We start from the raw sequence: 14,441 nt of genomic DNA on the forward strand, positions 1-14,441 counted from the left end.
CTCAGGCTCCTTTCCCATCAGAGAGGTGACATTCCATGTCCCAAGAGCCAGTTTCTGCAGCCGGGGATCAGACCGCCAAGGTCCCTGCCTTCGGCCGCTACCCAACACACAATGCACCCGCCTCCCTTGGCCCCTCTTGCAGGTGGTGAGCCCACAGGAAGGGGGTCCCATGTTGCCTCTTCGGGCTGTGCCAGGCCAGACTCCATGGGCAGAGGTCCGGCCACCAGGTGCTCGCCAACGTGCCCCGCCCCCAGGCCTGGCTTAGGAGGGGGCCCCGGTGACCTGCATCCGGGCAAGGGAAACTTGGAACCAATTTTGCTTCTCGTCATTAGGGGGTCCTGGGCTACGCTTTGTCTGGTCCCTCACCTAGGACCGGTTTGCCATGGGTGGCCCTACCACAGGCATAAAGCCCCAGACAACGGAGCTCCTAGGATCATTGGGACACGCAAACCCCTCCACCACAATAAGATGGTAGCCCAGGAGGGGTTAACATGGTAGTATTAAGTTAAAGCCCTCCGTGTTTGATTTTAAAGAATTTGTCGTGAAGAACGTGGTTCTAAAGACGTTGATAATTATTTAATGCAAAATGTCCCCATCTGCTGGTTGGATGACAACTTACATTGACCGCAACTTGGGAGAAAAGAACGAATTGAGTGTGACAAAAGCTCCAGCTGTGAATGACGCCCTGCCGCTACACGTGACTCTTTTAAAGGTAAGAGGTGATTCCGTCTGTTCATTCTCAGTCCGAGGTTGAGCTTGAAGTTGCCAGCAGGACACGGAACCCGACGTTTAACTGATGGCGACTTATTCCACCGCCTTACCTCCTCCGTGGAAGGACTGTTTTCTCATAAAGCTGATGCGCAACTTTCTGCCGGTTGGTTTCAAGCAAGAATTCAAAGAACTGTTCAGACTGGCCGCACCAGCCGTGAGTAAGATTGATAAATTCAAACATGAAACCCTCGACTTTCCTGCTGACAGTGACACGAGTTGAAGGTGTAATCAGTGACGTGTGGTGAGGTTCATGGCTGGTGAGGCAAGAGTCCTCAAAAGTCAGATTTACGATTGTAAGAATTGAAAAAAGCATCTTATTTCACCATTTTTCCAAATGCATAAAACTACTGATACTGCTTCATATCTCATCAGCATTCTTTCAATTACACTCACAAACCAACACAACAAACACACAGTAACATATTTGTCCAATAAATAACTTTATTTTATAGCTATGAATAGAGCATCCATCTTGTGTTTCAAGAAATTCATATATACTGTAAACAAATTAAAGTGCAGAGATGTGTGCAGCACAAATTTAATTTTGACCAACAGTAAAAAATTCTGTTATCTTTCAAACTTTAAATTCTGGTGCTTCAAGCTTGCGTACGCCCCCTTGAGTTGAGGCAGAGTGCTGCCTGAATCACCTGCTGACTTCTCTGCACTTTATTATGCGATCAGCAGGAATAGTTCTCACACATGCAAAAGAGACTGCAGAAAGTCATGGTGTATAACAACTATTTCTGTAAAGTTCACATTAGCGATATGCTCAGGAACAAAAACTGGCACATGTCATGCAACCCAGTTCGGATTGGATCATGCAGTCAGATGTGAGGCACAATTCGCCCCTGCCTCACCCGGGGTTTCTGCCCTGGATTTGATCGGAAAAACTCAAATTCGGCATTTTTTACTCAATAAAATGGCGCAAATGTGTAGTCATACTCCAAATGCATTTTCAACACATATCAGAGGAAAATATTAATATTTATTCATGTACACTTTCTTTTTTCTTTTTTTGGCCAGATCGCAAGTCACTGAGGTGTAATGTGCTATGGGTGTGATCAACTCGTAAATCTAAAAACACAACACACCAGATAAAGGAGATGGCATTTCCCTCCCCCATGCTTTGGTACATATTTGTACTACTTTAACATTAAAATGCACTGAACAGTTATAACTGACTGTCCCGAGGCGTTTGCCAACCTTTGCTTGTGTTGATAAAGATTGTGGTGGATTCAGCTGTAAAATCAAAAGTCATAAATGATGTTAGAGGTGGTGATGTCAACTTAGTTTGGGAGTAGGGGCACCACGGTCACCATTGGTAACCATTGGCAACGCTAAAGGTCGCCAGAGAGCCTTCTCCAGAGCCTATGTGCCTGATTGAGTCAGCAGACTGACCAACAAAGTGACATTATGGTATCAATATGATGTAGCAAATGTGCCAGTTCTTAGAAAATTGCAGCAGGACAACCAATAAACTGCTCCATATCTGCTCCTGCCACTGATAACTTGTTTACCTCCCCACAGACTATTGCCCAGCTCATGAGTTTGTCATTGGGATTGGTCAGCACTGTGTTCTGTGGCCACCTGGGGAGGGTGGAACTGGCGTCGGTGTCTTTGGCCATATCAGTGAGTAGAATCAAGACACCAGGGATAAGTTGGTGTTTTCTGTCAGGTTGTGTTTATGCACGTACGGGTTGTATTCTGTATTGGCAGGTAATCAGCGTCACAGGTATATCGGTTGGCTTCGGTCTGTCGTCGGCCTGCGACACGCTGATATCTCAGGTAGGGTTTCAAACCGAAGTCTAAAAAGCTTCCCCGGGTTTCTGAAACAATGGAACCGCTGTGGTTTCAGACGTTTGGGAGCCGTAACTTGCAGAGGGTGGGCACCATTCTGCAGCGGGGCGTACTGTGGTCAACCTCATCAATGCTCTCCTCAACTACATTTTCATATTCCTGTTAAACATGGGCTTGGCGTGAGTATCTGCAGGTTCACTCGCAGCACCGCGGTTCGACTCACCTGGCCGATCTTTGGTAAATTGTGTTTTGCAGGGGTTCCGCCATCGCCAATTCCCTCTCCCAGGCCTCGCTGGCGACGATCCTCTTTTGTTACATTATTTGGAAGGGTCTTCACAAGGCCACCTGGGCAGGTGAGCATGCAGATTCACCAGGGAATGTGGGTGATGATGAGTCACAAAGTCTGGATTGATTGACCCCCTCCCACCCAGGCTGGTCCAAAGCTTGCCTCCAGGACTGGGGCTCCTACGTCAACTTGGCCATCCCCAGTATGGCCATGATGTGCATCGAGTTGTGGACCTATGAGATTGGGGGCTTTCTGGCAGGTACCCTCCTCCCCCCATGTCCTCTTTGTGTTTTTAAAAAGATGCCTGCATGAAATGACACCTCTCTTATCACCAACAGGGCTCATAAATGAGGTGGAACTTGGAGCTCAGTCGGTCATATTTCAACTAGCCAACATAGCCGTCGTGGTAATTTTCCCTCGTGCGAGTTTTTCCTGCGCCACAGGCAGTAACAGGCAGACTTTAACGCTCCAATCTCATCAGTTTCCTTTAGGTGTCAGCATTGCCGGCAACATCCGAGTGGGAAACTCATTGGGGTCCAAAAACACCGAGCAGGCCAGGCTGTCGGCGAAATCTGCCACGCTGTGTGCTGGTGGGTGCGCTTCACAATGGGCCATGGCGGTTCGTTCGTCAGTGCGGGAGCTTCATTTCTTCATTTTATCCTACTTTCTGCCTCAGTCTCAATCTCCATATGTTTGGCGACAGTCATCGGGGCCTCCAAGGACTACATCGCTTACTTGTTTACAAATGACGAGTGAGTACAGCCCCCCCGACGGTGCGCTCTGGAGACGATTAAAGATGAGTTTTAGCATTCTTCCTCCCCCCAGGCAAATCAGGAAAAGGGTTGCTGAGGTCGTCGGTTTTTACCCTCCCTTTATCATCTTCGATGCCATATCGGTGAGCAACCAGAAAACTGCAGTTATTGTTAGAATATTTGTTGTTTCCGTCAAGGCCAACAGCATCTCTCTGATGCTTGTGTGGCCAGGCCACCGTTGGGGGCATCATGAGAGGAGCAGGTAAACAGAAAGTTGGAGCCATTTGCAACATTTTGGGATTTTACGGACTTGGTTTACCCATGGGGACGTCACTGATGTTTGCAGCCAAGTTGGGAATCACAGGTGAGATGTTTTTTTTTTAACCCTCGTGTCCCCGAGTCGACTCCCCCCATAAACGTCCTCTGCGTCTTCTCCAGGGTTGTGGATAGGTTTGCTCATCTGCATGTTCCTGCAGACCTCCTTTCTGATGTCCTACCTGTTGAGGCTGAACTGGAAGCAAATTATAGAAGAGGTTAGTTAGGGAAAATTGAGAATATGTTTTTTTTTTTTTAAATGGAATTTAAAAGTAAGACACTTTCTTCCAGGCTCAGATCAGAGTGGGAAACGTCACAGAACCAAGTAAGAAAATCTGAACGACTAAAGCTGTTTCATGCTTATCAGGGGTCATTTACAAAGTACAAATTAATTATATCTTTGTTTTAAAGAAAAAAAGCTCACAATATTTATAATTTTGCTTCAAAAAAGTGATGTCATCCAAAGTGGATGACTCTGAAGACTCGCAGGATCTGGATGAGACTGAAGAAGCAGCATTGATGCCAAACCGGGAGCAGATGTCCCACAGGTCTCTTGTCCTGCGAAGGGGCCTGGTTCTGGCTTTAATGCTCTTAATCCTGGCTTTTGGGATCGTTTTAAACCTGACCATAATGAAACTCATTACCTGAAGATGGAGAGTGCTTTGATGGTCTCGAATGAGGCACATCCCACCAAATCTTGGTCTCTGGCAAGATGAGAAAATAACAAAAACTCATCTCCTCATCTGACAAGGACATGAGAGAGTCCACCACCACAGAATCAGCCCTGTGGTGGCCAAGTGTCATCTGTCCACCCCTAGTCACTGCAATGCCACCATGGCGATTTGTCTTCCCGGCAATTTGTGTTCCCGAATGTAACTCGTTGAATGAATGTGAAACTTAATTATAATTGAATAAAGCTGCCATGGGGAATTGAGACATTGTAACCATCAGGCTCAGTTATTTTGCTCTCTGGAATATAGAGAATATCATCGATTACATTCAAATCATGCATTATACAAGGAGCATAAACAAAACAGCCGGTTGGTTCCACTCCTGTGATTCCCCACACCAACCTATAGAGAGAGCAAGACATCCGTTTATTGTCTGGAGCCTGCAGGAGGCAGGAAATTGTGTTGATTCTGGATGAAAAAAGGAGGGAAAACTTTGGCCATTGGTTAATTAGGTTATGTGCTTTTGCTTTCACATTACATTGCTGTATCTATTTCCCTGCCTTTATCAGTGGAAACAGGCATTTCAGGCGTAGTTGTCGGGCCTTTTTACTTACACTGAAACAAAGAGATATGCAGTCAATGCACATATAGTCTTGTCGGTAATATAAAAACCTCAGGACCTCTGACAAACCAGGAGTGTCCCAGAGACAACTCTGTCCTCTAGTGGCCCAACCAGAGACCTGACTTGAACCGGACTGACCACCATCCCCCAGACAGAGCACGACAGATCTTAAAACATCTCCAAATCCAGGTTTAAAGAGCTTGTGGTAGACAGGTTAACTCCAGGTCTGCGGGACAATTAAAATGTCAGAAGGTTTTAAAGAGGGTAACAAGCAGTTGTTTGGAAATGGCATTTCAGATCACTGTGATCTTTTAGTCTAAATAAGGAGGAAGGAGGCATTTGTGTCATTACAGTGGCTTTCTCTTTGCTGCCAGTCCACCACCCACTTATTACCCAATTGGAGTGCGCTGGTATCCATGCTGGTGTGCATAGGTGTCAGTTTCAGACTGAGCCCAGCTGCCTCCTCCTGCAAATGCCTGCGCAGGACCTCAGCTGAACTCAGGGGATTCTAAAGCTCGTCATTGTCAAGTAGGCAAGAACAGAGACACATGCGTGCCTACCCGCTTAAATGGTGGGTTTTTCATGGATGCGAAGGCTTTCTCAAGCAACAACAGATTCCACCTTTTCTGTATCGGTTACATGTGAGCACAATGTGCAGCCTGTCTGATACGCTCGGCTCCTGCTGGTGTGCAGAGATGGTCACAGCGAGTGTTCCGGGGATCATGTTAAACTCAGAGCAGGAGTCAACAGGTTAGCTCTGAAAGATTCCTGAGAGGACAGAAGGCCTTTTCTTTTTGCTCTTTGCAGCAAAGGCTGAGCTGCCATAACAACAACAGTGACCTGACATACATGAACGTGCATGGAGCCACTCGCAGGCACGCCGAGAGCTGGCTGCAGGCACAAAGGTTCAAACCCACACGCGCCCAGAAAATTCAGGGTTGCTTTTCCATGCACCAATGACCCCCCCAGAGTGTGTGGAGGGGCACGAAGGATCTACAACCTTTCCTGCCTGGTTAAGAAGGTCCAAAGGTGCATCTGTTCTGTGCTGGGCTTATGGGGGGTAGGAAAAGGCTGAACAAAGGCTTGTGGGGACCAGCCTGCCACCTACCACAGACATCTGCACAATTAGATGCAGGCAAAAGGCCACCGGTATCACCAATGACACCACCCACCCTGCACGTTCACCCTTCCTCTCTCTCCCCTCAGGCAGGAGGATGTGGAGCATCAAGCGGGGCCAATAAGGTGGAGGATTAGCTGCTTTCCACACAGTGTTCGTGCACTAAGGTTGGGTTGTTCTTTAGTTTCCATCTGGTTTTCCAACCCCAATTTTTAAAAATCTTATTGTGTGCCCTGATTATTTTAATATTTCATGTCACTTTCTCTCTCTCTCTCTTTTAGCATATTATTTCTATCAGCTGAGCATTTTCTAGAGAAATTCTGAAAAAATTAGATTTTTGTTTTCAGGAAGTGGCATGAATATCTGTCTAAATCTATTTAACATTAAAAGTAATTATTTCTTAATAGTTATTATTAGATATTTATCATCAAAAATGCAAATTGCACACTGTAGCATTCATTGTACATTTTACGCACATGTCCTGCCTCAAAGCATTCTCTGAACTTTGAATTTGCTGCTCGTGTTCATGTATGTGTGCAGACAAATTATTGCACAACAAACACGTCATGTCCCAACATACCATTCACATCACACATTGAGATGAAGGATTCATATGGAGGATTCTTTTCACATCACTTAGAAGCACAATAGCATCGCTGTGGTTCTAGCTGCCTTGTCTCTATGGTATGCTTTTGGACCCCGGGCTCATCCTTTTTAGGGTAGAAAAGCTGCACAGCTGTTTTGCATGTAGTGCATGTACTCAAAAACAGCAAAGCGTGAATCATCAGACTACACAACCACAGTTCTCGTGTCCTTTGCATCACTTGACTCACAAAAAGGACATCTTAAGTGTACTAAGTAGTTAAAGCTCTTCCACCCTGCTAGTGTGTCTTCATTTCAGAACTTTCTTGGCAGATTGTTTTGATGAAAGGTTTTGTTGGTCCCCTTCTGGGCTACCACCTTATCGTGGTGGAGGGGTTTGCATGTCCCAATGATCCTTGGAGCTCCATTGTCTGGGGCTTTATGCCCCTGGTAGGGCCACCCATGGCAAACAGTTCCTAGGTGAGGGATCAGACAAAGCGTAGCCCAGGACCCCCTAATGAAGATAAATAACATTGGTCTCAAGTTTCCCTTGCCCAGATGCGGGTCACCGGGGCCCCCTCCTAAGCCAGGCCTGGGGGTGGGGCACGTTGGCGAGCGCCTGGTGGCCGGACCTCTGCCCATGGAGTCTGGCCGGGCACAGCCCGAACAGGCAACATGGGACCCCCTTCCTGTGGGCTCACCACCTGCAGGAAGGGCCAAGGGGGTCGGGTGCATTGTGTTTTGGGTAGCGGCCGAAGACAGGGAACTTGGCGGTCTGATCCCTGGCTGCATAACGTGGCTCTAGGGACATGGAATGTCACCTCTCTGGTGGGAAAGGAGCCTGAGTTTGTGCGCGAGGTTGAGAAGTTCCGACTAGATATAGTTGGCCTCACCTCGACGCACAGCAAGGGCTCTGGGACCAGTCTTCTCGAGAGGGGTTGGACTCTCTACCACTCTGGAGTTGCCGATGGTGAGAGGCAATGGGCAGGGGTGGCAATTCTCATTGCTTCCCAGCTCAGTGCCTGAATATTGGAGTTTACCCCGGTGGATTAGAGGGTAGCCTCCCTTCACCTTCGGGTGGGGGGACGGATCCTGACTGTTGTTTGTGCTTATGGCCCAAACAGCAGTTCAGCGTATCCACCCTTTTTGGAGTCCTTAGAGGGAGCGCTGGAGAGTGCTCCTTCTGGGGGCTCCCTCGTCCTCCTGGGTGACTTCAATGCTCACGTTGACAATGACAGTGTGACCTGGAGAGGTGTGATTGGGAAGAACGGCCCCCCTGATCTGAACCCGAGTGGTGTTTTGTTATTGGACTTCTGTGCTCGTCTCAGATTGTCCATAACAAACACCTTGTTCGGGCATAAAGGCGTCCACATGTGCACTTGGCACCAGGACGCCTTAGGCCGCAGATTGATGATCGACTTTGTGGTCGTGTCATCGGATTTGCGGCCGCATGTTCTGGACACTCGGGTGAAGAGAGATGCGGAGCTGTCAACTGATCACCACCTGGTGGTGAGTTGGCTCCGATGGGGGGGGGGGTTGTGACCCTGAGGGTCTGCACCTGGCAGAGTCTCCTGTCAGAAGGAGCTTCAACTCACACCTGTGTGTGCTGCAGAGTGCTCACATTTAATGCATTTCCTTACAGGCAACATTGATGATGTTCAGATCTCTGCAACATGGGGTGAGCTTGCTTCCCCTTTAAAGTCTGTTCTGAAATACATTTTCATATGTTAATGCACTGTTAGTTCAGAACTGAGGGCAGAAGTTTTCGATGGACAACAAAGCTCCAACCTCAGTCTTTATAATTGCTTGAATCATTAGGAAAAATCTCGGGAACCCCATTGGTTTTCGTATAGTCCTTACCATTTTAAAAGTGACAGTGCGTTTAAGATGAAATACAAATTTATATAGAACAAGATACAATGTTTCAAGCCTCAGTTTAACGCGGTAGTATGAAGTCAAAGCCATCCGTGTTTGATTTTAAAGAATTTGTCGTGAAGAACGTGGTTCAGGCGATGTTTATAATTATTTGATGCGAATTGTCCCCATCTGCTGGTTGGATGACAACTTACACTGAACCGCAACTTCGGAGAGAAGAACGAATTGAGTGTGACAAAAACTCCAGCTGTGAATTACGCCCCGCCGCCCCACGTGACTCTTTGAAAGGTAAGAGGTGATTCCGTCTGTTCATTCTCAGTCCGAGGTTGAGCTTGAATTCGCCAGCTGGACACGGAACCCGACGTTTAACCGATGGCGACTTATTCCGCTGCCTTACCTCCTCCGTGGAAGGACTGTTTTCTCATAAAGCTGATGCGCAACTTTCTGCCGGTTGGTTTCAAGCAAGAATTCAAAGAAATGTTCAGACTGGCCGCACCAGCCGTGAGTAAGATTGATAAATTCAAACATGAAATCCTCGACTTTCCTGCTGACAGTGACACGAGTTGAAGGTGTAATACAAGAACTGAAAAAAACATCTTATATCACCATTTTTCCAACAGCATACAACTACTGATAATGCTTCATATCCCATCAGCATTCCTCTTTCAATTACACTCACAAACCAACACAAACATATACACAGGAACATATTTGTTTACATACTTTATTTTATAGCTATGAAGAGAGCATCCATCTTGTGTTTTAAGAAATTCATATATACTGTAAACAAATTAAAGTGCAGAGATGTGTGCCGCACAAATTTAATTTTGACCAACAGTAAAAAAACTTTAAATTCTGGTGCTTCAAGCTTGCGTACGCCCCCTTGAGTTGAGGCAGAGTGCTGCCTGAATCACCTGCTGACTTCTCTGCACTTTATTATGCGATCAGCAGGAATAGTTCTCTCACACATGCATAAGAGACTGCAGAAAGTCATGGTGTATGACAACTATTTCTGTAAAGTTCACATTCGCGATATGCTGAGGAACAAAAACTGGCACACGTCATGCAACCCAGTTAGGATTGGATTATGCAGTCAGACGTGAGGCACAATTCGCCCCTGACTCACCCGGGGTTTCTGTCCTGGATGTGATTGGAAAAACTCAAATTCGGCATTTTTTACTCAATAAAATGGCAGAAATGTGTAGTCATACTCCAAATGCATTTTCAACACATATCAGAGGGAAATATTAATATTTATTCATGTACACTTTCTTTTTCTTTTTTTGGTAAGTCACTGAGGTGTAATGTGCTATGGGTGTGATCAACTCGTAAATCTAAAAACACAACACGCCAGATAAAGGAGATGGCATTTCCCTCCCCCATGCTTTGGTACATATTTGTACTACTTTAACATTAAAACGCACGGAACAGTTATTATAAATTACTGTCCCGAGGCGTTTGCCTACCTTTGTGTGTGTCGATTAAGATTGTGGTGGATTCAGCTGTAAAATCAAAAGTCATAAATGATGTTAGAGGGGGTGATGTCAACTTAGTTTGGGAGTAAGGGCACCAGGGTCACCATTGGTAACCATTGGCAACGCTAAAGGTCGCCAGAGAGCCTTCTCCAGAGCCTATGTGCCTGAATGAGTCAGCAGACTGACCAACAAAGTGACATTATGGTATCAATATGATGTAGCAAATGCGCCAGTTCGTAGAGAATTGCAACAGGACAACCAATAAACTGCTCCCTATCTGCTCCTGTGACTGATAACTTGTTCGCCTCCCCACAGACGATTGGCCAGCTCATGAGTTTGTCATTGGGATTGGTCAGCACCGTGTTCTGTGGCCACCTGGGGAGGGTGGAACTGGCGTCGGTGTCTTTGGCCATATCAGTGAGTAGAACCAAGGCACCAGGGATAAGTTGGTGTTTTCTGTCAGGTTGTGTTTATGCACGTACGGGTTTTATTCTGTATTGGCAGGTAATCAATGTCACGGGTATATCGGTTGGCTTCGGTCTGTCGTCAGCCTGCGACACGCTGATATCTCAGGTAGGGTTTCAAACCGAAGTCTAAAAAGCTTCCCCGAGTTTTCTAAACAATGGAACCGCTGTGGTTTCAGACGTTTGGGAGTTGTAACTTGCAGAAGGTGGGCACCATTCTGCAGCGGGGCGTGCTCATCCTCCTGCTGGCCTGTTGCCCCTGCTGGGCCATCCTCGTCAACACAGAGGTCATTCTGCTGGCAGTCAGACAAGAACCGGAGGTGGCCAGGTCAGTTGCCGCGGCAACGCGTCCTTTCTTTCTTAAATGCATTTCCCCCCTGTGTTGATGATGTTCTCCTCAGAATGGCTCAGTTGTATGTGAAGATCTTCATGCCGGCGCTTCCTGTGAGTACAGTCAAATGTCTGAGTACTGATATTCCCTGTGTGGACTGTCCTACAGGTGCTTTACTGCTGCTTTTTCCCCATCTTTACTCCAGGCTACTTTCATGTATTCTTTGCAAACAAAGTACCTGCAAAACCAGGTAACTGGGACTATTAACGGGCAAATAGATCAACCAAGGAGCAAATACTCTGCTGTTGATTTTAACACCGTGCATCAGCTTCAAGAGTAACAGCGTTTCCCTTTCTCAGGGCATCATTTGGCCTGAGGTCATCACAGGACTTGTGGTGAACCTCATCAATGCTCTCCTCAACTACATTTTCATATTCCTGTTAAACATGGGCTTGGAGTGAGTATCTGCAGGTTCACTCGCAGCACCGCGGTTCGACTCACCTGGCCGATCTTTGGTAAATTGTGTTTTGCAGGGGTTCCGCCATCGCCAATTCCCTCTCCCAGGCCTCGCTGGCGACGATCCTCTTTTGTTACATTATTTGGAAGGGTCTTCACAAGGCCACCTGGGCAGGTGAGCATGCAGATTCACCAGGGAATGTGGGTGATGATGATTAAAGAGTCACAAAGTCTGGATTGATTGACCCCCTCCCACCCAGGCTGGTCCAAAGCTTGCCTCCAGGACTGGGGCTCCTACATCAACTTGGCCATCCCCAGTATGGCCATGATGTGCATCGAGTTGTGGACCTATGAGATTGGGGGCTTTCTGGCAGGTACCCTCCTCCCCCCATGTCCTCTTTGTGTTTTTAAAAAGATGCCTGCATGAAATGACACCTCTCTTATCACCAACAGGGCTCATAAATGAGGTGGAACTTGGAGCTCAGTCGGTCATATTTCAACTAGCCAACATAGCCGTCGTGGTAATTTCCCCTCGTGCGAGTTTTTCCTGCGCCACAGGCAGTAACAGGCAGACTTTAACGCTCCAATCTCAACAGTTTCCTTTAGGTTTCAGCATCGCCGGCAACATCCGAGTGGGAAACTCATTGGGGGCCAAAAACACCGAGCAGGCCAGGCTGTCGGCGAAATCTGCCACGCTGTGTGCTGGTGGGTGCGCTTCACAATGGGCCATGGCGGTTCGTTCGTCAGTGCGGGAGCTTCATTTCTTCATTTTATCCTACTTTCTGCCTCAGTCTCAATCTCCATATGTTTGGCGACAATCATCGGGGCCTCCAAGGACTACATCGCTTACTTGTTTACAAATGACGAGTGAGTACAGCCCCCCCGACGGTGCGCTCTGGAGACGATTAAAGATGAGTTTTAGCATTCTTCCTCCCCCCAGGCAAATCAGGAAAAGGGTTGCTGAGGTCGTCGGTTTTTACCCTCCCTTTATCATCTTCGATGCCATATCGGTGAGCAACCAGAAAACTGCAGTTATTGTTAGAATATTTGTTGTTTCCGTCGAGGCCAACAGCATCTCTCTGGTGCTTGTGTGGCCAGGCCACCGTTGGGGGCATCATGAGAGGAGCAGGTAAACAGAAAGTTGGAGCCATTTGCAACATTTTGGGATATTACGGACTTGGTTTACCCATGGGGACGTCACTGATGTTTGCAGCCAAGTTGGGAATCACGGGTGAGATGTTTTTTTTTAACCCTTGTGTCCCCGAGTCGACTCCCCCCACAAACGTCCTCTGCGTCTCCTCCAGGGTTGTGGATAGGTTTGCTCACCTGCATGTTCCTGCAGACTTCCTTTCTGATTTCCTACCTGTTGAGGCTGAACTGGAAGAAAATTACAGAAGAGGTTAGTTTGGGAAAATCAAGAATATGTTTTTTTGTTTTTTATTAATGGAATTTAAAAGTAAGACACTTTCTTCCAGGCTCAGATCAGAGTGGGAAACGTCACAAAACCAAGTAAGAAAATCTGAACGACTAAAGCTGTTTCATGCTTATCAGGGGTCACTTACAAAGGGGGGTCACTTACAAAGGGGGGTCACTTACAAAGTACAAATTAATTTTATTTATATATATATATATATATATATATATATATATATATATATATATATATATATATATATATATATATATATAAAAAAGCTCACAATGTTTATAATTTTGCTTCAAAAAAGTGATGTCATCCAAAGTGGATGACTCTGAAGACTCGCAGGATCTGGATGAGACTGAAGAAGCAGCATTGATGCCAAACCGGGAGCAGATGTCCCACAGGTCTCTGGTCCTGCGGAGGGGCCTGGTTCTGGTTTTAATGCTCTTCATCCTGGCTTTTGGGATCATTTTAAACCTGACCATAATGAAACTCATTACCTGAAGATGGAGAGTGCTTTGATGGTCTCGAATGAGACACATCCCACCAAATCTTGGTCTCTGGCAAGATAGGAAAAAAAAAAACTCGTCTCCTCATCTGAGACGGACATGAGAGAGTCCACCACCACAGAATCAGCCCTGTGGTGGCCGAGTGTCATCTGTCCACCCTGAGTCACTGCAATGCCACCATGGCAATTTGTGTTCCGGAATGTAACTTGTTGAATGAATGTGAAACTTAATAATAATTAAATAAAGCTGCCATGGGGAATTGAGACATTGTAACCATCAGGCTCGGTTATTTTGCCATAAATTATCTCTGGAATATAGAGAATATCATCAATTACATTCAAATCATGCATTATACAAGGGGCATAAACTAAACAGCTGGTTGGTTCCACTCCTGTGATTCCCCACACCGACCTATAGAGGGAGCAAGACATCCGTTTATTGTCTGGAGCCTGCAGGAGGCAGGAAAGTGTGTTGGCGCTGGACGAAAAAAGGAGGGAAAACTTTGGCCATTGGGAAATTCGGTTATGTGCTTTTGCTTTCACATTACATTGCTGTATCTATTTCCCTGCCTTTATCAGTGGAAACAGGCATTTCAGGCGCAGTTGTCAGGCCTTTTTACTTGCACTGAAACAAAGAGATATGCAGTCAATGCACATATAGTCTTGTCGGTAATATAAAAACCTCAGGACCTCTGACAAACCAGGAGTGTCCCAGAGACAACTCTGTCCTCTAGTGGCCCAACCAGAGACCTGACTTGAACCGGACTGACCGCCATCCCCCAGACAGAGCACGACAGATCTTAAAACATCTCCAAATCCAGGTTTAAAGAGCTTGTGGTAGACAGGTTAACCCCAGGTCTGCGGGACAATTAAAATGTCAGAAGGTTTTAAAGAGGGTAACAAGCAGTTGTTTGGAAATGGCATTTCAGATCACTGTGATCTTTTAGTCTAAATAAGGAGGAAGGAGGCATTTGTGTCATTACAGTGGCTTTCTCTTTC

At 46.5% G+C, this 14,441-nt stretch overlaps 3 protein-coding genes across 7 annotated transcripts in view; all 3 read left to right on the forward strand.

Moving 5' to 3' along the window:
* Nucleotides 1-448: 448 nt before the first annotated feature.
* The window catches only part of LOC105419284 (multidrug and toxin extrusion protein 1-like), a 32,541-nt gene continuing 18,548 nt past the window's right edge, over nucleotides 449-14,441 (forward strand). The window contains exon 1 of the mRNA XM_029843610.1: nucleotides 449-925. Within this exon, the coding sequence (XP_029699470.1) occupies nucleotides 797-925 (129 nt within the window). The 5' untranslated portion in view covers nucleotides 449-796. The remainder of the gene's footprint in view (nucleotides 926-14,441) is intronic.
* LOC101073497 (multidrug and toxin extrusion protein 1-like) lies at nucleotides 979-4,853 on the forward strand. Its single transcript, XM_029843616.1, has 14 exons — nucleotides 979-1,900; nucleotides 2,299-2,400; nucleotides 2,488-2,556; nucleotides 2,627-2,747; nucleotides 2,824-2,921; nucleotides 3,000-3,113; nucleotides 3,193-3,260; nucleotides 3,336-3,444; nucleotides 3,531-3,606; nucleotides 3,680-3,749; nucleotides 3,838-3,970; nucleotides 4,045-4,139; nucleotides 4,213-4,246; nucleotides 4,373-4,853. Exons 4-14 carry the CDS (start codon nucleotides 2,737-2,739, stop codon nucleotides 4,567-4,569), a joined length of 1,005 nt encoding a protein of 334 aa, XP_029699476.1. The 5' UTR covers nucleotides 979-1,900; nucleotides 2,299-2,400; nucleotides 2,488-2,556; nucleotides 2,627-2,736; the 3' UTR covers nucleotides 4,570-4,853.
* On the forward strand, nucleotides 9,070-13,716 carry LOC101073269 (multidrug and toxin extrusion protein 1-like). 5 transcript variants are annotated; one of them, XM_029843601.1, is made up of 17 exons: nucleotides 9,070-9,289; nucleotides 10,579-10,680; nucleotides 10,768-10,836; nucleotides 10,907-11,055; nucleotides 11,129-11,171; nucleotides 11,264-11,308; nucleotides 11,418-11,515; nucleotides 11,592-11,689; nucleotides 11,775-11,888; nucleotides 11,968-12,035; nucleotides 12,111-12,219; nucleotides 12,306-12,381; nucleotides 12,455-12,524; nucleotides 12,613-12,745; nucleotides 12,819-12,913; nucleotides 12,990-13,023; nucleotides 13,242-13,716. In XM_029843601.1, exons 1-17 carry the CDS (start codon nucleotides 9,161-9,163, stop codon nucleotides 13,436-13,438), a joined length of 1,629 nt encoding a protein of 542 aa, XP_029699461.1. In that variant the 5' UTR covers nucleotides 9,070-9,160; the 3' UTR covers nucleotides 13,439-13,716. The 5 variants fall into 5 exon arrangements, with proteins under 5 accessions (XP_029699461.1, XP_029699458.1, XP_029699460.1 ...); XM_029843598.1 differs by having other exon boundaries at nucleotides 11,968-12,219; XM_029843600.1 differs by having other exon boundaries at nucleotides 11,968-12,219; nucleotides 13,257-13,716.

The sequence above is a fragment of the Takifugu rubripes genome, chromosome 11 (assembly GCF_901000725.2).
Source record: "Takifugu rubripes chromosome 11, fTakRub1.2, whole genome shotgun sequence".
In the NCBI taxonomy this organism is placed as follows: domain Eukaryota; kingdom Metazoa; phylum Chordata; class Actinopteri; order Tetraodontiformes; family Tetraodontidae; genus Takifugu; species Takifugu rubripes.